The 25,156-nt window shown below is 37.3% G+C and overlaps 3 protein-coding genes across 6 annotated transcripts in view; 1 reads left to right on the top strand and 2 right to left on the bottom strand.

The window, feature by feature from the left end:
* The first annotated feature begins 15,317 nt into the window (after nucleotides 1-15,317).
* LOC113313890 (probable replication factor A 73 kDa subunit) lies at nucleotides 15,318-18,626 on the top strand. 3 transcript variants are annotated; one of them, XM_026562668.1, is made up of 11 exons: nucleotides 15,324-15,456; nucleotides 15,544-15,591; nucleotides 15,918-16,133; nucleotides 16,275-16,511; nucleotides 16,612-16,711; nucleotides 16,831-16,945; nucleotides 17,027-17,108; nucleotides 17,198-17,333; nucleotides 17,431-17,591; nucleotides 17,684-17,801; nucleotides 18,063-18,626. In XM_026562668.1, exons 6-11 carry the CDS (start codon nucleotides 16,882-16,884, stop codon nucleotides 18,102-18,104), a joined length of 603 nt encoding a protein of 200 aa, XP_026418453.1. In that variant the 5' UTR covers nucleotides 15,324-15,456; nucleotides 15,544-15,591; nucleotides 15,918-16,133; nucleotides 16,275-16,511; nucleotides 16,612-16,711; nucleotides 16,831-16,881; the 3' UTR covers nucleotides 18,105-18,626. The 3 variants fall into 3 exon arrangements, with proteins under 3 accessions (XP_026418454.1, XP_026418453.1, XP_026418452.1); XM_026562667.1 differs by having other exon boundaries at nucleotides 16,272-16,511; XM_026562669.1 differs by having other exon boundaries at nucleotides 15,318-15,408; nucleotides 15,918-16,511.
* Nucleotides 18,627-21,394: 2,768 nt separating this feature from the next.
* LOC113310058 (pentatricopeptide repeat-containing protein At3g12770-like) lies at nucleotides 21,395-24,042 on the bottom strand. Its single transcript, XM_026558613.1, has one exon. It carries the CDS (start codon nucleotides 23,719-23,721, stop codon nucleotides 21,538-21,540), a length of 2,184 nt encoding a protein of 727 aa, XP_026414398.1. The 5' UTR covers nucleotides 23,722-24,042; the 3' UTR covers nucleotides 21,395-21,537.
* Nucleotides 24,043-24,076: 34 nt separating this feature from the next.
* The window catches only part of LOC113310057 (protein RNA-directed DNA methylation 3-like), a 9,935-nt gene continuing 8,855 nt past the window's right edge, over nucleotides 24,077-25,156 (bottom strand). For both annotated transcript variants that reach the window (XM_026558611.1, XM_026558612.1), the window contains exon 21: nucleotides 24,077-25,032. In XM_026558611.1, coding sequence (XP_026414396.1) covers nucleotides 24,512-25,032 — 521 coding nt within the window. In that variant the 3' untranslated portion in view covers nucleotides 24,077-24,511. The remainder of the gene's footprint in view (nucleotides 25,033-25,156) is intronic.

Below are 25,156 nucleotides of genomic sequence, written 5' to 3'. Positions count from 1 at the left end.
TTTTATGGGGGAGAGTTCTTAAATGAACTTGTGCTTAATTGGTATATCTTTGTGGGGAGTGTGGTTGTGGATTTATAAAGGGGATGCGTGTATCTTTTTAATCTCCTAGGATAAGCGCTAAGTATTTATTACTATGTGATATCATCTAAATAAGTTGATATGAGGAATTACATTTTAACTATGTTATTATGTAGTATCTCCATCTTCCTTAAAGCTTGAAGTTATCTTTTGGTTGTATTCATTATGATCCCCCAGTTTTCGTACCTTTGTTAATTTTATTGACAAAGAGAGGGAGAATTATTTAGTAGTTTCGTACTACATACATATGGTTTACACATCATTATGTAAGGGGGAGTGAATCATTTAAGCAGTAGATTTACCTAATAAATAAAAGATGTAAGTATTGATTAAAGGGGAGAAACATATCACCGTAGTATTACTTCAGAGTTGAGATACAATTGAACTTTTGAGAAAAGATAATAATACTATGTTTCTGTATAAGAACAATTGAGAATATTATTTTCGAAGTTGTTATCGCTATGGAATCGGTTCTTCAACAACAACGATGCTGAGTTGAACACGTTCAGAATCATTGCGACTAGGAACATCGAAGAGTTCAAGGAGAGTTGAAGAAACCAAGGAAATCAAGGCATGATGGATCGAGGAGTTTTTTAAACTTTATTTTGTTATCCATATGTATTAAATAGTTTTGTCATTAAAATTGACAAAGGGGGAGATTGTTAGAGCATTGCTCGGTCGAACTCACAAGTGTTACTATATCAAGCTTGTTGTTAAATTTAGTTGTCAAAACTATATCTTAATTTCTAGTCTACAATTAGTTAAGTCTCGGTCTAGGATAGAGGTAGTTGAGAAAGAGCCAGTCATCATTTTCGTTCTACCGCTTGAAGGAGAAGATCAACCGAAGCTTTTGGAGAACTTCATCAACAAAAGTTAAGTGAAGACTGAACCGCATATTTCTCAAGTTATATTCACTTTTCTATCCTTGAGATGATTGTCGCATAAATTATTAGACTAGATTACATAGACAAGAATTTCGAGTCGAGAACTAATTATTTAGTTTACGAATTTCTCGAAATAAAATGACTAAGCTTATTGAACATTTGGTCATACTTGGTCAAATTTCGGTGGAGAAAAATTTATTCTTCGGAACCAAATCATGATTTAAGTTTAATCATTCGAAAATATCCTGGAACAGTAATATGTGTCATTGATGTTATTCAGGAATGTTTCGAATTGATTTAGAGAAATATAAAACTATTATATTTGGAATACAAGACAGTGTTATCAATCTTACAAACTGAGAAAATTGTCATATTTTTGAAGCCGTATTACATGTATTCATACATGTAGCAGAGTAGCTATATATCGACTTTCACATTTGTGTGATATGCATATTTGTATGTACAACATGGGAAAATCTGTTTGTTTCGTGGTCCGGATAAGAATGCATATTCGTATGCAAACCATTTTGGAACTGTGGTAAGGGAACCGGGTTAAAATAATCAAACCGGTATGCAAGCCAAAACAGTTCTATGTTTTATAACCAGTTTAGTACCCAAACCGGTACGTGAACTGAAGAGGTTATGTGAACTCCGGAAACGGTTAAAAGTCTTAAGTTTGCAAACCAGTACGTGAACTGAAAAAGTTTTATCAATTCTGAAGCTTTGAGTTGCACCTAAGTTTGCAAACCAGTACGTGAGCTGCAAAAGTTCTGTCAAGTCCGGAACTCGGTAATTGCATATAAGTTTGCAAACCAGTTCGCTTGCTGCGACTCAACCGATTCACGAACGATTCAAGTAATTGTACTTTGTACATTTACCAACTATGTCAATTATGATTGAAGTGTAATTAAATTATTTCTATGAAGTGATTTGCATTTGATCAATTCTCTAATTAACACTAGACTCATTTGATCACATGATTGTGACTCAATATTAATGTCTTGGTGAACATGAAAATGAGTGTTATGCTTTTAAATTTCAAATCGGCTAGTTTCGGCTAACCATGTTGCACATAATATTTATACACTGTTCGGTTATGGTTCTACCTAACCAGAGTGTGTATCTTGTATATGTGATTAAAGTTCAAAGCTTTCATCTAACGGTGAATATTGTTTGCTTGGTTCCAAAGCTATCTTAGCTTAAATCTAAAGCAACCTAGGCTTTGAAGTTTATATAAGGGAAACTCTTGGAAACTGGGATCTTTGAATCCTGACACTACTTTTTGGTGTGTCCTAGTTGTCTCTAGAGTCGTCCTCTCTATAAACCATTTTAGGGTTTAGCGACTACAAATACTTCATTAGGATTCGTGAAGCCAGGTCCAGTTATCTTTTATCTTGATAACTTGAGTATCCTGATCTTGAATGTTTGTAGAGCCTTGCTCCAACTATCAAGATAGATAGTAATCAAAAAAGTCTCTTCGTCTCGTACTTTGTTGATTCCGCAAGTTTTATACTTGTGAGGTGAATAATAATCTAGATTGCACTTCGGGTTGCATAAGTCTGGATTTTGAGGATAGCCATACATTTGTCAAGTTGTTATCGATTTCCATCACCTGGATCTTTCGTTTGATTGGTCATCCGTTTAGATTGTAAATCAGGAAATCAATCATAGGATTAACATGTGGGAGGCATATTTGGTTTAAAGTCTTCAATTGAGTTGAAGCAACTCTTAGTTGATGTGAGACCGTCTAATGAAATCAATTGCGTGGAGTCCTATTGGGATTCAAGAAGCGTAAGGAGCGCGAATGTACTTGAATCAGTGGGAGACTGAGTTCAGGCTCAACTACATTCCAGACCCAAGTTAATTGGTAGTAGAATAGTGTCTGTAGCGGCTTAATACAGTTCGGTGTTCAATCTGGACTATGTCCTGCGGTTTTTATAGCATTTGTGGTTTCCTCGTTAACAAAATTTCTGGTGTCTGTGTTATTTCTTTATTTTTCCGCATTATATTGTTTAGCTTTATAATTGAAATATCACAGGTTGTACGTTGATCAATCACAGTAGCTAGGTCCAACCTTGTTTGTTGGATAAGACTTGGTTGATCCTTGGATATTGGTATTTGGTACTGTCCAAGAACTCTCTTTGTAGTTAGGTTCACAGATTCAGTTCTGTAAACGTTCTAACAAAAAGAGAGAGAGATAACTCTAGACACTTTCCTTGATCGAGTTTTTACTCTCGGAGTTGTGCTGAGTTTGTCCATACATATTGCCTACGAAAAAGTTGGTGGTGTATTTTGGTACCCCCAGTGTTTTCACTTATACCTTGTGTGATTGTCTATGGTCGAGGTCGAGACAATATGACAACAAGATATTTACTTGACAATAATTACGGTAATAAAACCAATTGGCTATTAGGATCAATGTCAAGTAATTCGGATTAACGTACAACCGCAAATGCAGAAAATGCCCGGGACCTTGTCCAGTTTTGAATACTCTCAGAATTAAGCCGATATAGAAAATCTAATACCAACTTCGTATAGTTGAGACCAAGTAGACTACCCCTACCTACTTAGTTTCCTCAGTATCCTTGCGCCTTCGACTTCTAGAGTCACACACGTGAATTGGTACTCTTTTGGATCGTATTCCAAATAACAAAGGAATGAATCTGTTTGGTAACCACTCTTATCAATCTTTGGTAAAAGATATTATTGAGTTGTTGACAAAGGCTCTTTCGTTTAAACTAATAAACTACTTTGTCTGGTTAGATCAATCTAAAACTTTACTACCGAAATAACCAATTTCTAGATTCGCAATCAATCAATATAAAACTCAAAGAGTAACTATAAAACGATGCCGATCTTATACAACTAGACAATCAAGTCTATCAAAGATAAACATGATTCTAGTTGGATACCAGCCAATCAAGGCTTGTGCAAATATTCACAAGATACGAAAACTAATAAGAAAATCTTCTTTGTCTTCAAATTTTCAATTTCCTTCAATAACCTGCACAATAAAACTTGAATTCTTCAAGTAATCAATCACACACAGAATGGAGTCTGCTAACAATGGATTATCACAAGATGTCTTTAAATCCGCAAATGGTTCTAAAGATCCCGTGGATACTTTGATCTAGTTTGAGTGAGCCTTATATCAGAAGAGAAAGTTCTCAAGAATAAACAAAGTAGGTGCAATCAAAGTTTCAACAACCGTTAGTCAATCAAATCAATAATCGAAAACTAAAATAACAATGTAATTATCTAGTTTCCCACAAACGGTACTCGTAGAGCTTCTTCATCCCACAGAAGTCTTTAAACGATTGGTTGTAAGAGATTTCGCCTAATTAGGATACTTTCCTCTCCAGATGGATGGCTCCACCAGAAACATCAAGAATGAAGTTTTCCTGGCTCTTAGGATAGTTTGCAAGAAATGCAAACTCAAGTTCTTATATACCAAGGTTGTTTTTGACAACAAGGAAATTCCAAAACCGAAAATATTCTCAAGATATGCATTAAAGTACCTAATTTCGGTTTTCCTATTTCCAATTAAATGCCAAACCATATTTCCAAAATCTCTCTTAAATCTCTCTTAAAAAACTTTTATTATCAATGTAGCACAATATTTTCCAGAGGGTATGCTTTAATTGCTGGTAAGTAAAACATATATTATGAAAATCATAATTAAATACTTTTCAATATTTCGGTATGGGACCAGCTTGAGTATCAAGGAATATCTTTGAACAATTAATGATAAAAGTTATGTACATGTTCAAATGATGTCGACATCTAGAAGTTTCTCTCAGGAAGCAAACCTTAATTCTAATATCACATAAAACATAAAGAGATATGTGAATATTGGAAACTCGGTTTTCCCCCTTAGCTGTCTAATCTGTCCCCACATTAAATGCTCTCTTCGGTCGATATCGTCTATTTCAATATTAATTTGACACGTGTCACCTTTCCTTTCTTCTGTTAGATTTCTTGATAGAAGCACGCACGTGGATGATATGATCCCATACTATGGATAATATCCTAGGACTCCTCCTCCTCTGAGCAGTGCTTGACATTTTAACAAGCACTTTACATACATTTTTCAAACGGAAGGAGTGCAACACAAGGTTTACACTAGAAATTAAAAAAAAATGTTCATTCTAATATAAGTGCACCCACTCAATCATTCTTTCAGGCTTCATACTCTTTTATATCCTCTAACTTTTCTTTTCCCACATAAGTATCAGAGTTCAGCGAAACTAAGGTTTCAAAATATTTGGCTTCTCTATTGTTCGAGTCTTTTGTATTAATATATAGATATGTAATACTGTCACACCTAGAGTCATATAAGATTGGAAAACCTCGGATCTCGAACAGAATCTCACCACTTTCAAAAGACCACATGAGCCTCAAGCATTCAATGTGAGACAACATACCCTGATTTTTAATGATAAAGCGTCTAGTCCATGATTTTCTCACTCCGTAATTCTGGAGCACCCATACTACAACACGAACATTTGGATAGTCAACAAGTACACAAAGGCACCCTTCTAACACTCCCAAAGAGAGTACACAAAATCGCCCTTCTAACACTGCTAAAGAGAGAATGTTCAAGCACTCTTCTGGTAGTTGGATTTCTTCGAAGTTTTCGTTGCTGATATCCAAGGAGGCTATGAGTAGTGCAGTCGAGTCTCGAGATTTAACTAACCAATAAAAAGCTTCATTAACAAACAACCCATTTTGGAAGTAGTAAGGAAACCTACAATGTATGGCTTGATTGCTTTTCCATGAATTTGACCGTAAGGAATAGACTTCAACCGAAGAAGAACCGTAACTATTCTCATCCAAGTTTACAAGGATAATCAGCTTGTAATCGTCGTTCTTGTAATCATAACCAAAAGAATAATGGACTTTATTTTCGTCGTGAAAAGAAACGGTATTTGTAAATTTGGGTATTAAAGCGTACTCTTTAGTTGTTGGGTTCCAGAAACAAAAAAAAATCCCAATTCGCCATCCCGAATGCAAACCAACCCATTACAAGAACTAATTAATTCAACAGAAGAACCTAAGAATTTGAAAGGGAAATCCATTTGCACGGCATGATCCCAAAAATCGGCCACCCAAGATGCTGATGCTAGTGAACCATTATCTATGGAGAAGATTAAGTTTTCGTCAGGAATTACTCGTATGCATATTGTGATTTGATTTAATCATTGGATATTGTGGAATCATCCCATGATTTCTTTTCTTATTCTTAGCTTTACATAAAAACCTTTGGATATTGTGGAATCATCCACTGGATTTCCTTAGTTTCATTTTTATTGTTCATTTTCTTTATTAAGTATGAAGATATAACTCTTTGTTCTACGCAGGTTCCCTCATCATATTCATTTGTAGGTATCCGGTGGTGGAATTTCAGAAATGACAGTTTCTGGATCAAAAGCAGTGGTGTGGAAAGAAGTGGTGCTAATCATCCTCATTGTGATGATTCATATCAATAGACTAGAGATATCCCAAGTCTATCCCAAAACAAACAGATCAGCAACATCCCATACCATTTCTATCTCAAGAAGATTCAAATCCTGGCATCACCATGATTGTGTAGGTAATCAACTCAGTCAACACCGATTCACAATAATTCAAAACTTTCAGTTCCCTCCTTTAATCAAGCAAAATTTCCGGAATTTACTCTATGGCAACTTCTGTTACACAAAATTCGGCAATCTCCCCCACAAAATGCAATATAAGATAGCCAAGCTGTGCATGAAAGATATTATCTTTATTAGAGGAAAACTTAGTCAAGTCATAAATGCAGATAATTATTTTAACAAAGTTAGCCACAAAGATTATCCCATTACCCATAACTTGTTAACCTTCAATAATATTCTCCATTATACACGGAATTCGAGTTATAGAGCATTTACCTCTGAGAAGTATATTTATACTCTTCCTCTGAGAAGACATAATATCAAAAATCTTCTCATACTACCTCTGAGAGACACCTATAGGAAAAACTCAAGAAACCCTACGATGGAAACAAGTCCAAACAGTCGTGAAAATCGAATCAATCTGCTCTCAAGACAACTGAGGAATGGAGCAAGTTACTGAAGCGGCTGAGGAATGGTCCACTCCCATTCTAGGAAAACTGGTGCATAAAGATAAGATACCTATGAGAACCATCAAGGTTTTGGGTATTAACTCAATTTGGAGGCAGTACATAAACAAGAAAATCAGAGTCATGGGTCACAACCTTATGCCGGTAAGGTTAAACAATAAAGAGGAACAAAATGCAGTTATCCAAAATGGCCCCTGGATCGTGGGAGAAGCACTTTTTGCAGTCAAGAAATTTGTAGTTGGCACTCTGCAAGGGATAATGAGTTCACACATCAAATCTTCACAGTACAATTCAAATACCTCAAACTGGAGCATCTCAATCAGATCGTCATAGATGAAGCAATAGGATTTATGGGTACAAAAATCTCGACTATTCCTGAAAACTGTAGACCAAGATATGGTAATACCGTGAAGGCTAGGATAGAAATTGATCTAAAAAAGCCTTTACATCGTGGAGGATGGTGGAAGACTTCAAATGGAGGAGAAGAATGGATTAGGTATCACTGGGATCTTCAACCAAAGATGATCTGTGACAAATGCTTTGTCATTGATCATCAAGACAGTTCATGCTTGCACACCTCATGGATATTATATCTTGATAGCCTTACTTCAGCTGAATATGAAGAAATTTTACGTAATGAAGCTGATGTCTCTGAAAGTCTTGATGATGAAAGAGGTATGTCGAACCCCATGGAAGAGCTAATGAATGAAGATGTTGCAACTGAAGAACAAAGACAGACAAAAAGAATGAGAAACTCTCCCATCAACCAAGAACCCTCTATGAATCCGCATAACATCCATGCTTTACCACCTAATATTGCTGCTACTTGAACATCTACTGATATGAATGCATCTGGAGAATTGATATACAATGATCCAGAAACTATGCATGCTAAACCTACAAACGGGCATGATGGCACTGCGCAGGTAATTTCTTTTTGTGTCTCTTGAACTCATTGTCATTATAGTAAAATTTCTTGCATTTACTGTCTTAAAATTCATATAGGCCATTTTTTCAAAAATTTATTGAATAGTAGCTCTGCATTTAGGATTCATATAAATAGTGCAAACATGAAAATCATTGCTTGGAACTATAACGGTCTTGCTAAAAAGAATGCTAGGAACTACATGTTTGATCTCAACAAAATGTTAAATCCTGATATAGTTTTCCTTCAAGAAACAAAAATCAACTCTGATAAGATCCTCAGACATATTAGAACACTAAACTTCCCCAATCAGTTTTTGTCCCTTTTATAGGAAGAAGTAGAGGATTGTGCCTCTTGTGGAAAGATGGTTTCAATCTGGACATAATCTATAGTGATAACAACATGATCCATTGTTTAATCCAAAGTGACCCTGCCAAACCTAAATGGATCATATCCTGCATTTATGGCTCACCGTACCCACAAGAAAGAAAACATCAATGGAATCTTCTGAGAGATATTATCTCCCAATTTGATATCTCTACCCCTTGGATTATGGTTGGGGATTTGAATGTAACTCTTCATAAGGAAGAAAGATACAATGGTATTGGTTCTAGCTCCTTTGCTTCTACTGCTATTCAGATGATTCAAGATATGGGATTAAATGATTTAGGTTATCATGGAAATCCCTTCACTTGGACAAGTGACTCACATGGCACTGGAAAAATCCGCTCTAGATTAGACAAAGCTTTAATGAATTCTGATTGGTTATTGCATTTTCCTGATTCTTGTCTTAAGCACTTACCTTTTTTAGCATCTGATCATTGTCCTGTCCTATTAGATATCTTTCCTAACAATGTTTACAGTGTTAAAAGCTGGAAGTTCTTTGAATGTTGGTTAAGAGACAAAACATGTAAAGACCAAATCAAAAATGCTTGGGCTAAACAATTCAGAGGCTCTCCTGGTTTTATCTTGGATAAAATGCTCTCAGAAACAAGAAGAGATCTCTCTAAATGGAACAGAAGTACTTTTGGAAATATACAAGAAAATCTCAAGTCTCTCCAATAGCAACTAAGTGATCTTCAACAACCATCTACTGGTGGCAATGACAACACAAAATTAGTTCAAGAAGTAAAAAAAGAGATTGAAGAGTGGCATAAAAGAGAAGAAGTTTTCTACAGGCAAAAGTCAAGGGAGGTATTCCATGAAGTGGACCAAAACACTAAGCACTTTCAGCTTCAAGCCAACAAAAGAAGGGCAAGAAACAAAATCGAATCTCTCAAGAGTCAAAGTGGAAACTGGTGCAGTGGAAAGGATCAACTCGAATCTCTCTTAACTGATCATTTTAAGAGTATCATGACTACTTCAAACCCTACAGATGATGAAGCATTACTGAATTTGCTCCCTTCCTGTATTACTGAAGTAGATAACATCATGCTTACTAAGATCCCAGATGAGATAGAAATATATAACACCCTCAAGAAAATGCAGCCGTGGAAAGCTCCAGGGCCGGACGGATTTCCACCGGAATTCTTTCAATCTAACTGGTGCATTGTTAAAGACGATGTCATTAATATGGTGCAGACTTTCTTCCGTACAGGAAAATTGCTAAAGAAGTTAAACAAGACAATCCTTTGTCTTATCCCCAAGTGCAAGCTTCCACAAAAAGCAGGAGATTACAGGCCAATTGCGTTACACAATTCGACATAAAAAATGATAACGAAGATCATGGCTAATAGGCTGAAGACACAACTGGAGAAGATTATATCGCATATGCAAGTTGCATATGTACATGGCAGACAGATAGGCGATAAAATAACTCTTGCTCAAGAATTGATCCATTGTATGAAGAGAAAGAAATCAAAAAAGCACTACATGTCTCTCAAACTCGATATATCAAAGGCATTCGATCGATTACAATGGTGTTTTCTGAACAAGGTTATGCAAAGACTTGGCTTCAACCAAAAATGGGGTGAACTAATTCAAGAATGTGTCAGTACCACTGAAATTCACATACTCTTAAATGGATCTCCATGTCATCCTTATAAACCCACAAAGGGAATACGGCAAGGAGATCCAATCTCACCATATCGATTCTTTTTAACAATGGAGGTCTTCACAAGAGCACTAGCCAAAGCAGAAATGGATGGAAAGATTCAAGGAATAAAAATATCAAGAAGAGCTCCACAAGTCAGTCATCTACTCTTTGCATATGACTGTTTGGTCTTTGCTAAAGCTTTTATCCAGAATGTCACAAACTTACTACAAGTCATCAGGTCTTTCAGTGATATATCAGGTCAACAAATCAATCTTCAAAAATCAGCTGTTTTCTTCTCCAAACATATGCATCCAAGGCTCTGCAAAATCCTTTTAAGAAGCTTAAATATGAATAATATGGAGTTAGATGAAAAGTATTTGGGTATCCCACTCTTTCTAAACAGAAGGAAAACTACATCTTTTTCATCACTTGTGGACAACACAAAGAATCGACTAACAAGATGGAGAGGAAAAATCATAAATCAGAGTGGCAGATCAATCCTTGTGAAACATGTTCTCAATACATTACCTTCACATCATATGGGAATTTTTAAAATCCCAGACGCCACAATAAAGGAGTTAGACAAAGTGCATAGAAATTTCTGGTGGGGAAAGGAAACTTCAGGTGGACTGTATCTCACAGGTTGGTCGACCATTGGAAAACAAAAACTGGATGGAGGAATGGGATTCAGAGACTTGAAAATGTTCAACCAATCTTTACTTGCCAAAGCTACATGGAGGCTGATTCAAAATGAAGATAAACTATGGTCAAAAGCACTAAAAGAAAGATATTTTCCTAATACTTCAGGACTACATGCTAGAAAGAAGAAAAATTCGACATGGGCTTGGCAGAGTTTACAAAAAAGCATGAAATTTATCAAGAACTACAGTTTTTGGATAGTTGAAAATGGTACGCTGATATCAACATGGCAGGATAATTGGATTCAGGGAAAACAAGTTCCACCAGTACCAATTGTGGAGTTGGATACTGAAAGACACTTCAGTCGAGTTGCTGATCTTATAGACCAGGACATAAAGTCATGGAAGATATCAACAGTACAACAAATTTTCAGTCAAGAAGATGCAGGAAAAATCTTACAAACCAGAATTCCACAAGAAGGTGCAAACAAACTAATCTGGACTCTTACAAGAAATGGGGTTTTTACCGTAAAATCTGCATACAACAAGCTAGTAGAACTTAAAAGAGGAGGCAATCAATTATATGAAGCAACAACGAACTTCTGGAAACAACTATAGAAAATACGTACTCTACCAAGAGTGAAACACTTCTTATGGAAGTGTTTCTTGGACATTGTCCCTTCTAACGAAAGAATGGCGAGATAGATGAATCATAGAGGAGAGCAATGTTCAATATGCAAGCAAGATATTGAAAAAACAAGGCATATACTGTGGGAGTGTCCCTTTGCAAGGGAAATTTGGTTCACAGTACCAGGATCTAGGAGAAGTATGCCTGATGCAAATACAAATGTTCAAGACTGGATAAAAAGCTGGTTATCGAATGATTTTACAAAACTGATAGATGATTGGGTGATAAAAATCAATGCTGCTAATGGGGGGTGCCATTTTGCTTGGGGGTGTACCAAATTGCATATAAGACAAAACATGTTTTGGTAAGGGGTTGGTACACCCCCAAGCAAAATGGCACCCCCTATTAGCAGCCATGATAAAAATGGCTAACACATTATGGAAAATCTGGAAAGCAAGGTGTAGAAGTGTGTTTGATAATATCAAACCAAACACGGTGGAAGTCATCAGAAGCATTCAACTTCTTAATGACTCTACAGGAAAACAGATGCTACAAGCACTTTAGGATTCTACAAACACTATGCAGATCTCACAATCTCGTTGGATACCACCGAATAGTCCTTATCATTCATTCTGCTGTGATGCATCTTTTAAGATTGTGAATTCTATAAATTATGCAGGATGGGGACTAATTCATCGTGATTTTGCAGGAAACTTCATCCACGCAAGGTGCGAGCATGCCAATGGTGTCTTAAGTGCTGAAGCAGCAGAATGCATGGGATTACTGTACGCAGTAAAGACAGCAGAAGAGTTGGATATACAATTTGCATGTTTCGAGATGGATGCACAACTAGTTATTAAAGATGTTAATGAAGACATTCAATCAGTCGCCTAGGAGAATCATTCTATCATATTAGACATAAAATATATGTTGTCAAAACATCCAGATTGGATCTGCAAATGTATCAACGGGAAGGTGAATACACCTGCTGACAAATTAGCAAAACACGCTAGAGTCCATGTAGTTTCTCAAGTCTGGTCTGATTATCCTCTAAGTTTTATTGCATGTGCAATATTGGAGGATATGAACATTGTAGTTCCTTCAAGTTTTAATTAATAATAATCCCCTATTTGCATCAAAAAAAAGAGATTAAGTTTTCATCTCTATGAATCAAATCATTACCGGGGTAAATTGATTGTCTAAGCATGAGATTAGGTTTGTTTTTCTGAATCGTAACATTTAGGTGCAACTTAATAAAATCAGAGCTGCAAATTACGGCATACCAACCTTTACAAACATACTTGCAAGTTAATAGTGATTTCGCCGGAATCCTTGACAAGATGTCAAGGTAGATATCCTCTGGTAACCTTAACAAGATGTCAAGGTTTATCTCCTCCGTAATGCTTGAAATTGTTGCTCTACTTTTGATGGGATCCTAATACTTAACACAAGACACTAATACTAACAGTTGATCCGCACAAGATCCTAATACTAACAGGCTGATAGGAGATCAGCCACCTTAGTTAAGCAAAATAGTCGAATTTCCTAAAGCGCGTGATAGAATAGAGCGTATATGACAGAAGAGTAATTCATAGGAAAGATATATAGCGTCCTAGTTGTAAGCAACTACCGGAAAGAGGAAATTTCCAAAACTAAATCCTACTGAAAACTTAACTCCTAAGTTAACTGGGAAATCTGGAGTTTTTCCTTTTCTCCTTGTTATATACAGAGTTTTCAATAATACAAAGAATTTATTGATAAGGAAAATACGAGCAGATAAGCCTAGTAACCTATATCTTCTCCCTTAAAAGGCCTTGACAATTAAAGCTCTCACATTAAACGGTGATGAAATCCTCGCTTCCTATTGGTCTAGAAAGACCTTTTCTAATGCAGAAGTTATGGTGGACACTTGGTATAACTCTATTGGTTGTAGTAATTAAAATTTGGTTACAATTTGGATACATCAAATACTTAACTGTCTGTTAGTAACGGTGTTGAAAAAAAAGTAGGTGGACAATACTTATGTTAGAATTTAAACTTGAATTATTTAGTTACACCGTGTTTACACCTATATTCAACTGTACTTTAGTAAGGGTGGACAAAACTCACGTCCAAACCGTTAAATAAAATTAAAAAAAAAAAGTGAAAAATAAAATCGGGAAACTGAAATGAATTTCCTGTAAAAAAAAGGAAATCCTTAACACGCCGAAAAAAGGAAACCGTCAAAAAAAAAGAAAAGTGAAAAACTATATAGTTTGTTTAACAAATTATTCACAATAACATGTTATTTCGCAGAAAAGCGTTGCCTAATATCAACCGAAGCAACACTGGTATACGCAGACAAAGAGGTGGTACAAGCTACAAAAGCTGAAGAATTTAGGAAAAGGACACGATGAAAATTGGTTTTTTAAGAGCCGTGGGTAGATAATTAGCTAGGATCATAATGCATATGGTGTAAGCACAATATCTTTTTGTTTGAATTATTAACGAATCAAATTTTAGTTGTAATTTGCCTATGGTGCAGCGCTACTGTCAGATATGGAACCTTTTATGACGGTCTTGCGTCATGGTAAAATAAGGAGGTTAAATTATAAGTTTGATTCAGTAAAACAAAGCGTTTCGATTAATTGCAGAATTAGCAAAGTGAAAAAACAAGATATTGTTGGCGTACTACTTCTAAATTAAGCATGTTCAGTTCAAGAGAGCAAGACGAAAATATTTCGAATTGATTTCTAAAATTGTGTTGTAGATAATAATTGATAAAATTCTGATCAATGTCACCTATTAAAGTTCCTTAAAACGAATATAATGTTGTTTAACAGGCTAATCTTTTTATATCTATCATAAATTTATCATCCTATTCTAATTTCAGACTGTTGTGAAAGAACTTTTGTCATTAGGAGTTTGGCGGGCTAATGGTTGGTTTAGTGTTTAACGTATTCTTCCCGTCACATCAAATCGAAAATTCATCTCCACGGGGTGGGGAGAATCCTCATACACCATCGTCACGGGATAGGACGAAACTCCGTACACCAAATAAAAAATGCACCGCCACGAGCGTTTTGGTGAGGACACTTTGCAACGTACGATTGGTTTGAAAAGAATAGGAAAATATTCGGAAAAAAAAAGAAACCAAATTCAATTTGGAATTGATGAAGTGGCAATATTTAGATGAGGAAACTTGGCAACATATGATTGGTTTAAAATTACACACTTAAAAGGAAAACCTAACTTACCGTGTTTGGAATTTTATAGAAGCCCAATTCAATTTGAAAATCGAGTAATTACTATATTAGGACTATATTTTCCAAATTAATATATAATGGGGAAAAATCCACATCTATCTTACAAAAACAAATGGTTTTGGTAAAATTCGATGGTTGTGGATGAGTTTCTTGGTGTGATCCACGGCCACCATTTGCTCTCAAAATTCAGAAAGTTGAGAGACAAATCGCAGCTAAGAATCAACCCATGTTTAACGCTCATCCAACCGTCCAGAATCACTCATCCATTATCATCTCTCGGTCCGTTATCAAAACCATTAATACCAGCACCAATTTAGGGCATCAATTTGCCTGATAATTGATTTGTTTCCATTAATATTCCCCCTCTCCTATAATCCTCTTCGGTTACGAATTACTCCCTCCGTTACTTTTTAATAGGCCTGTTTCTATAAATAAATATTTCAAAAAAAGAGACCAGTTTCCTAATTGGGAAAGTCAAATGTTACTTTAATTTTCTGGGACCACTTTTCTTTTAACTTCTTTTGATGACAAGTGTTATGTGGACCATTTCACTTATTTCTTTGGCTGACAAGTGTCATGGGGACCATTTCACTTCACTTCACTTCACTTCTTTTATTGACAAGTGTCTAGAGGACCACTTTCAATAATTAGTTCTCTTAATTTCCTTAATTTTCTCGAAAAAAGAAACTGGCCTAATAAAAAGTAACGGAGGGAGTATGATTGAGTTGTTTCCGATAATATTCTCCCCCTCCTATGATCCTCTTCCGTTACGAATACAAAAAAAAAATTCTTTAAAGATCCAGTAATTACTTCAGACGTTACATGCAACAGGATCCTTTCAAAAATAATCCACTACATAAACCCTAGACGAGGTGATCATCTTTCCCAGTTTCAGACGCATTTTCTTTCAGCACTACTAGGTAATGGTCGTGAATTTTCTATTTGATTCTTTCGGTGATAGTTTGATTTGTTGTGAGTTTTAATAAGATTATTATTGTTCTATGTAGGTTTTGATTGTTGGATTCAGAAAATCATCAGAGTTCCAAACATCTTAGGTAATTCAATGGTTTCTGAACTTTTAGTTTCAATTGATTTTTTTTTCTTTTTGATTGTTCGTGAAGAGACCCAATGGAGGACTTTGATTGTTGTATGCAATTGATTTTTTTTGGATTGTTCATGAAGAGGAGAAAATCTTTCTGGACTTTGTTCATTCAATTTTGTTTTGTTTTTTTTGATTTCTGGCATCAATCTTCCTGTTATGAAATCTGTAAATGAGTGATTATGAAATCTGTGCCCATAACTCTAATAATCCCCATCTATTTTTTGATTTCATATCATTGGAGTTGGTTTTGACGAGTAAATTGGTTACAATTTTTGACAGTGCATACCCCATCACCTTTTTCAAATGGGTTCCCAGATTGTCAACAGCCCTTCCAAGAGTACTGCATCCACCTACAAAACTTTCTCCCATATTGGCGAGGCCGAAGAAGGCACCAAATGGATGACACAGGTTCGAATCTCTCGGAAATGGAATGAATTAGACTTCATGAAGACTAATGAAGTCACCAGCCTGGACGTTTTCATGCTAGACTACAATGTAAGTATGCGAAGTAGTTTATTATCTTCGAATTTTCAGACATTAGGCATGATTGGCACCACTGACTATACAAACAATGGTTTTAATTTATGATACCATTTTCATCGGGGTGATGAACTGCACGGTGTTGTTCTCAAGAAGCTGATTTGGAAATTCGATCCGTTGTTGCGCATTGGTGGGATATATTCCCTGAACAAATTCACTATCCTTGACGAAAAAAGATATTTCGCCCAACACACAATGAACACCGCCTTTTCTTCAATTGGGATACTCAGGTGAAATATCTGTGTGGTACTTCAGTCGCAATTCCTCATCACAAGTTCACTTTTTCGCAATTTGAAGATTTGGAGTCGCATTCTGCGAATACGTCCCTTACTGGTAATCATTACTGTGTTACCACTCATTTGTTGGTTAAAGTCTCACCTAAGATATTCCCACTTTTTCGGTTTATGTTTTACCCCTTTTTTTCCGTCTACAGATGTCATTGGTGTGCTAATCAGTTTCACAAATCTTCAAGACATGAAGAGACCCAATGGTTAGCATTGCATGATGCGCGACCTTACTCTCCAAAACCTAAGGTATTTATATATACCGACTCTCTTGCTTTACGTCTTTAACTCTACATAGTCGCTGCTTACCTTTACGGAGTCTAACTTTCCACATACACCTTCTCCATTCCAACGGGAACAATGTCAAGATAACTCTACGGGGTGAGGCCACAACTGAGCTAAACCGCAACTTGGACAATATGGGAATAAAAGACACATCCGTGGTCGTCGTCGTCTCATCCACTTATGTTCGGAAATATCAGGGTACTATTCATCCCACCTACTCATTTTAAATGGCCATTACTTATCAACTTCAATTATTTATGTCCCTGTTTGTTTGGTCAGGTAAGTACTCTTTGTCTTCCACGAATGCAACTAAGGTCTTCTTCAACCTCGCTATTCCCGAGGTTCTAGACATGAGAGAAAGGTATCACTATCATGTATGCTCTGATTATAATTTTTGGTTGCTATGTACACAATTGTAAATTCTCATTGTATAAGCGGGATGTACATCAGGTCTTGCAGAATAACACCAGCTCGGGAAATAACACATCCCGATCGAAATAAGCAACCTGTTGTTGACCTCACTATGCCAGATAATACAAAAACAATTTCTGAATTGTTGGAAAGCAAGTGGGAGTCCTCACAACAGGTGCATATCTACCTGTCTATATTAGTTGCATTGGTTTAAAATCTCTACTGTGGCTGAGTAACTCACGTCACATATGGGTAACCACCAATGTGTGCAGGCACTGAACCGAATCATTGTCAAAGCAAGTGCAACTAGAGCTTTAACTGCCAAGGGTTGGTACTATCTGGGATGCAACAAGTGCACGGCCAAAGTGGTAGGTGAGGAAGGCGACTATGGATGCACAGGGTGCGAAAACAAGGTCGAAGAACCTACACCCAGGTCTGCTTAATTTTTCCCTATCCAAATTTTCATGGTATTCTCAAATAGTGAACCCCACATATATATATTCAATCAAAATAATTATGATGCAGGTATCTTCTCCATTTCGAGGTCACAGACGACACAGGTTCTACCCTTTTTGCTGCCCTTGACAGTGAAGTCCAACGAATGGTCCATGCATCAGCCTCTGACATGGTCAGGCTAGGAGAGGTACGTACACAATTTGTAAGATTAACAACTGATTTGTTGCATCTTTTTCACAAGCGCATGCCAACTTAGAGAAGAGATTGACCTAAAAATTTCTATAATCTATACTTCTTATTTCAAAATGGCATTTATTTATTCCATTTGTAAAAATATCTAGACTGTCCACTCACATCTCATTACGTAATAATTATTTGCACCTACTATTGTACAAATTGCACCAATAGAGACATGTTGTAAACATACCCCATGTTGGTTTGCCAACAGGATGAAGGAGAGCGGAGGGTTGTTGCAGCTTTGAAGAGCTAGTGAATGTGGAGTTGGACTACCACATAACTCTTTCTGCCTACAACAATAAGAAGCAACCTAATCCAAGCTTCACGGTTACTCGATTGCCTTACACTGTTATGCCCCAACCAGCAGCAACTCCCTCAAGCCCAACTCTCACAACCCCCAAAGTTGAATCTGATACCGGTGACAATGATGAGTCACCTTGCAAAAGGACAAAGTTACAGTCGACCGTGGCAGCCAAAGGGGAAAATCAAGGTTGTAGAGTCAAACTTGATTTTTCAGGAGATTTTTTGACGGGCTCCAACGTGACCAGCAGTGCTGTAGATTTAGAGTCGAACGTGACAGGCTCCGCTGTTCTTGGCAGTGCTGAAGACTTGGCGTCGAATGTGTCAGGATCTATTGTGCTTAGCAGCGATGAAGAAGGGGAAGAAATTGTTGGTGTCATAGATGTATGATGAGCAGACAATTTATGGTTTATCCTGCTTCTATAATAATGATTTGTTTTAAAGTTTAACAATGTTTGAGAGGCTTTTAAAGTTTATGGGATGTAGTTAAGTTATCCTGCTTCTATAATAATGATTTGTTTTTAACATTCCAGTTTTTTTTTCCCGCATCTGCATTCAAGTTCAGCGGAATTTGTTTACTTAACGTCAGTAAAAGATAAAATATTCCAAATAGAGACTAAAATCCCTTAGCTGGGTTGCAATGACTCTATTTGTAACTTAGGAGTCATCATTGTTCACATTTTGTGCAGGTGTTAGTAGACTAAAGACTCTCTGGAAATATATGCAGAGCGTTGACGGATCGAATTTGTGAACGAATTTTATTAACTTCGACGCATGTATCATTCATAGATTCCAGTAAAGTAATAAATCCGTTCCATAGTGTGTTTTTTTTTTGGTCTGTATTTTGTGTTGTGTGCTGGATATTTCCATAAGCAGCCTGGACAAGTGTTCATTTGATCAAATACCGAAAGTGATCCAGTTGTGTAATTATTATTTAGTATTTATTGTCATACTCCCTGTTTACACTATTTCCTAAACTTACATAACAATATTTCCTAATCTTAAAAATAAAACGCCCAAAGCATCCCCTATAAGAAATTCCCAACGCAATCGTGAGAGATCTTTCAGTCGCATCCACGTAACTGATCGGTTCACGTTAGCAGAAAAATGACTTAAGATTTCGGGGGAAATTATCCCGGAGAATATCTCCGTTCACATTGCGCTGAAGATGAGGTGTTTTAATATAAAATTTCTTTTTCGAAAAATAAATAAATAAATAAGAGAAATGGGTTGAAGATGAGGTGTTTGATGAAAAAACTAACCCAAAATGAAGCAAATTATCAAGTTGCTGAGTTGGCACTACATTATCTACACCGTTACTGCAGACCAAGCGGGGAATTATCAACTCTCCTATTAGATTTGAGAACAGGGTCTTTCAAGTTCCCAAATGCTATTCACACAAACACCCTAATATGACCGTTGGTCCCATGCACTCTCAATAAAGGCAAATAAATCCCATGCACTGCATTTATGGTCTTTCAAGGTAACAGTTATAATAACGGGGTTTAATGGTAACTAAAACAAATAAAAATATCTATTTTGGTGTTACTGCAATTTGTCTTACAAAATTTTATGAACAATGGAAATACAAATGCAGGAGGGAAATATGGCTGAAATTTTTGAAATCTTTTGTCAAGCGCTGAAGGAAGATATCGATTTTCACATCCTTATGTCACCAAAAAAACCTGGAGATCCCACATGGATTTCATATCATATCAAGAGTTAACCGACCCTTGATTGGTTGGGCTCGAAAACTAATAGGGGGAGACCATGAACCGGTAAAACTATGGACTGGAAAACTTTTTTTTGTCTTAACTTCTTAAATTGCGACTGAATTTTTTAAAATATGCAGATTGAAGAGACTGTTGTAGACGACTTGGCGAATTATAGGGGAGTTGAGGATTATACGGATGAAGACGGTTCATGTTATGAACAAGAATCAAATGACGAAGAAGAATCAAATCAATCCATACGAATCTGTATCTAAGTATTATGTTGCGCATGGATTAGTTTTTTTGGTTTGTTTTTGTTTTGAGCAATAATCTATTAAATAATAGCATTATGTTTCAAGGAATATAATTTCAATAATAACATTACGTTTCTTAGAAAGAATGGATACAAGTGGAAAAAATAGTAAATATGAATGTTCAAAATGAATCCGAAAAACTAATGTGTGTGTCTGTAGTTCAACTAATCTCCGTCTAATAACAATAGCGAAATGTTGTTGATGTTAAGATCCCATGGGATCGTCCTTTTCAATAGGTACCAACTCTCAGACATACGTTGCTTGGTAATATGTTTGTTTGTGTTTTGTATTATGTCGTTATCTTCTTGCACTCCGCCACTAAAATGACACTTATATTTTTATGAATATGTATCCAAAGATTGGCTCCTGAAAATTTTCATTTACATACATAATACCTAATGTTTTCTACTGTTTTCGTGTTGATTAGGGGTGGGGTAGATTTTTCTTTTGTTGTCACAGGGTTAAAGAAGTCCACAACCACTTGATTCATTGAATTTTCAGAAAATGATAAAGAAAGCAACAAATGTCAACAACAATAAGGTTAAGGTGATATGGTAGGTGCATTATCTATACACAGCACAAAAAGAAAAATACCCATCCGTTATTGTTAACAACATCCAAACTCCCGCGCCGTTACGGCACGGATCATATCCTAATATTTTCTACGAAAATAAACGGAAAGAATACGTAAAATTTGAATATATCTCCATGCATACCAAATCAAAAATGCATTATCAAGGGGCCGGGCGAAGCCCTGCGTATACCAAGTTAAAAGGAAATAAATAAATAAAATCTGCATATATTTTCCACCTATTTAACAGTTTTGCTAGACCCACTGAAAAAAACCATGATTCGCACCGAGGGAGATCGAAGGACACAGGGGAGCGCTCTGAGCATTGGGATAGGGAAGGGCAGAAGTTGGCATTCACGGTTCTTCTTTTTCGGTGTGTAAATCATTTCTGCCTATTTAATGTATTTTTCCCGCCACACAAAATCAAAAATACATCTGCACGGGATAGGACGAAACTCCGCACACACCAAAACAAAAATGCATCGCCACGAGGCGGGACGAAACCCCGATGCCAAATTAAAAGAAAACATTTGCCCGATGCGTAGCACGGGCATAAATCTAGTACTACGGATTCGGACACCATCAATACGAATTTAAACTGATGTTACACGAAAAACACAAAGTATGGATCAGAATAGGGTATCCAAATGCGGGCGAATGAATCATGTGGTTCATGGCATTCCGGAGAATTGTATAATGATATATCCAACTCCGTCACTGTTGTAAGCTTTCTTAAAGTTCAAAATTTAACAAGCATATATAGCGAGGGTACAGACACGAATTTTCTTTTCACCAATAATCTCCACAAGAACAAAGACCATCCTTGAAATGATGAAACCGGTTCGCATCCCTTACAACTATCTCTCTTCCAACTAGCTTAGATATGAACTTCGCCGCTGAATGACAGTTCACACATGCCCGGAGGTTCTTTATTATTCGTAGAGTTGTGCCAGGAGGCGTGCTGATAAGTCCAAAAGCAATGGCTAACCTCTCACTGTGGTTGCACAGATTTTCTTCCTTGTCTTCATTGTTCAAATCATGCAAGGCCGAGGCTGTGTTGGGAACAAACCCTGCCTCCTTCATTCTTCTTTCCAGCTCCTCCAGCTCTTGATATATCTCTTTTGATCTAGGATGTGACTTATCTCCCACACGGAATGCCTGAAGTTTTCCATTTATCTCGATTGAACTGTACCCAAGATCTTTGCTCAATCCCTTCTCTTTCATAAGAACTCGAACCTTTGACACATGACTCCACATGCCAACTGAAGCATAGAGATTTGAGAGCTGCACGTAATGCCCTGCATTTAATGGGTCTAAAGAAAAAATACGTTCTGCTGCATATTCTCCTAAAGTCACACGGCGATGTATTTTACAGGCACTCAGCAGTGCTCCCCACACTGTAATCCCTGGTTCCATGGGCATCTTTGTGATGAACTCATAGGCCTTGTCCAAATATCCACCACGACCAAGAAGATCAACCACACAAGCATAGTGTTGATGCCGGGGCTCAATCCCATGATCTCTTGTCATGCAATAGAAATACTCCCATCCTTCCTGGACTAAACCAGAATGGTTGCATGCGATGAGAAGCCCAAGAAAGGTGACATCATTTGGTTTTACTCCTGCTAGTTTCATTTCTTGGAAAAGATCAATAGCTTCTTGGCCTTGACCATGCAACCCATAACTTACAATCATAGAGCTCCAAACTACCACATCTTTTTTCAGCATCCGATCAAATATAGAACGTGCAGAAGTTACACTACCGCATTTTGCATACATGTCAATAAGGGCCGTATTGACAAATACATCATTTTTGTACTCACTTCTGTTAATAAACTCATCTATCCATCTAGCCAACTTAAGAGACCCCACTTGCGCATAAGCTACAATTGCAGATCGTACTGATACAGAATCGGGTTTGATGTTTTTAGAAATCATCATACGGAAAAGCTCTACAGCTTCATCTGCATAACCAGTTTTTGCATACCCAGATATCATAGCGTTCCACAGAATCACATCAGGCGTTTCCATTTGGTTAAACAAGAATTTTGCAACTGTCACTTCCCAAGATTTTGCATACATTGCAGTAAGTGCAATTAACATGTCAGGTTCCAAGTCAAGCCCCAATTTGACAACAGAACCATGAACAGCTCTCCCCTGCTTCAGATCTTCAACGTCAGTATAAGCCCTGAGAACACTCACTAGAGAAATCCAATCCAGTTTTACATCAAATCGTCTCATTTCACTAAAAATTCTCAAAGCTTCCATAGGCTGACCATTTTGGGAATAACCGGAAAGAATTGAGGTCCAGGAAACAATATTCCTTTCACCTAATCCATCGAAAACAACTTGGGCCTGATCAATTTTACCACACTTTGCGTACAATGCCACCAGGCCATTCTGCACAAACACATCTGATTCAAACCCATGTCTGAATATCTGACAATGGATAGTTCTTCCCATTCTCAACGCTGATGTAGCACTGCACGCTTTTAAGATATAGGGAAGGGTAAATCTATCCGGACCCGTGCCTTCCGTCTGCATTCTAGTATACATTTTAAGCGCATCACCAAATAAATTATTCTTAGAATGACCCCGTATAACTGCATTCCAAAGAAAAATATTTGGTTCATAAATTTCTTCAAGTACTTTACGTGCATAATGAATTTCACCAATGTTAGAACAAGAATTAACAAACTTGGTTACTAAATACTTGCTATCTTTTAATCCTGACACAATGAGATGGGTCTGAATTTGTATGAGATGTCTCTTATGGGTTGAGTTGTCTATTAGATTGGAGAAGAAAATGTCAGGATCAACGGCATTGAAGTGGTTCGGTTCATCGTAGTAGTAATCTAAATGCAGAGATGATGCTGAAGAAAAATGTTCGACAAATATGGCGGGAAATTCAAATGGGATGCCCGTCAGAATGATAGAAATGGGAGATTTAGAGGTAATCCTTCTTCTTATCATGACTATCGGAAAGCCTGAACACAGAAATCAAAGAGATTGAGAAGTCCCTGATTAGAACTTAAAAGTGAGGCTGTCACCTCCTCGTAAATATTAGAGCTGGATATTTGAAAATTTTAAATAGTGTCATTCGTATGAATGGAAGTTCCTGAATGGAATGGTGTTCCGAAAATTCCATCTTACTGGACACCGCCATTGGTTTGGTATTAGAGGTTAAGCCTTGAAGATTTTCCCAGAAAATTGAACTCTGATTTAAAATCTGAGGACAAGGGAGGTAGCCTTTTAAGTGTCGATGGATCACATAGACAAACCACATACAAACGTGTTTGAAAAGATTCTTTATTTTGCCGAAATATCATCCTCAGAAAAGCAGGACATAATTTTCGCAATGCTTTAGTAAGAACAAAGTACTGCATATCATTCATTCTTTTTGACATGGGTAATCAAAGTTTGCTCATCCACCAGACTTGCAAAACAACCTACATACAAAAGAAATGTCTTTCTTCCTTTCCCATCAGAAATGCTAGTACTTACTTTGTTCAGTTTCCACGGGGAAGTAGTTAGTTGTGCTGAAGTCCTATACATTCAAAATTCTAACATGCTAAAGTAGCTTAATTACATCAACAGCTAATAGTTGCCCCTTGGTATTTCTTCTTTCTTCTTCACCCCCATCTTCATGTCTTCATCCTGTACAACCAATCTGTTTCACTCTAGCAACAAAATAGACAAAGAAAAGAAGCCCAGATCATCTAATGTACCTGCCGGTTACCCATTCAAAGCAGAGAGTTTTCTGTTAGTTCCAGCCCCCACCACCTTCAGATCCTTTACCAGCAGCATCACCGGACGACTTGTTCCATCCTGAACCACCCTGACCACTCCATCCACCAGCTTGATTACCATTCCCACCACTTCCACTCGCCACATCAGCACTGCCATTGTTCCAGCTTCCCTTGTTACTATCAGGAGCATTACTTCCCCATCCACCACTGCCCCCACTACCTCCAACTTTGTTCCAACTTTCCTTGTTATCAGCGGCACTGCTACTTCCCCAGCCACCACTTCCCCCTCCTTGGTTTCCACTTTTCTTGGCATCAGTAGCAGAACTTCCCCATCCTCCACCTCCACTATCACCTCCCTTCCAGCCACCACCACCATCATTATTACCTCCCTTCCAGCTACCCCCAACTTTGTTATCACCTCCGCCACCACTGCCGCCGCCATTGTCCCCTCCTTTCCAGCCTCCACTATTGTTGCCTCCCTTCCAACCGCCTCCATTATCACCGCCCTTCCAGCCACCACCGCCTCCATTATCACCACCCTTCCAGCCACCACCGCTTCCGCTGTCGCCACCTTTCCAGCCACCACCACCTCCACTGTTACCACCCTTCCAGCCACCACCACCTCCGCTGTCACCGCCATTATCCTTTCCTTTCCAGCC

The sequence above is a fragment of the Papaver somniferum genome, chromosome 9, assembly GCF_003573695.1.
Source record: "Papaver somniferum cultivar HN1 chromosome 9, ASM357369v1, whole genome shotgun sequence".
Classification (NCBI taxonomy): domain Eukaryota; kingdom Viridiplantae; phylum Streptophyta; class Magnoliopsida; order Ranunculales; family Papaveraceae; genus Papaver; species Papaver somniferum.
Note: the sequence above shows the minus strand (reverse complement) of the source record. Positions and strands in the feature narration are given on the sequence as shown.

What these genes read in the sequence shown, in the direction of transcription:
- LOC113310058 (XM_026558613.1), bottom strand. Translation starts at nt 23,721, where the DNA reads ATGATAAGAAGAAGGATTACCTCTAAATCTCCCATTTCTATCATTCTG.
- LOC113313890 (XM_026562669.1), top strand. Translation starts at nt 16,882, where the DNA reads ATGGGAATAAAAGACACATCCGTGGTCGTCGTCGTCTCATCCACTTAT. An exon ending in AGTGGGAGTCCTCACAACAG is followed by an intron (nt 17,334 to 17,430) that starts GTGCATATCTAC and finishes CAATGTGTGCAG; the next exon opens with GCACTGAACCGAATCATTGT. An exon ending in ACATGGTCAGGCTAGGAGAG is followed by an intron (nt 17,802 to 18,062) that starts GTACGTACACAA and finishes GTTTGCCAACAG; the next exon opens with GATGAAGGAGAGCGGAGGGT.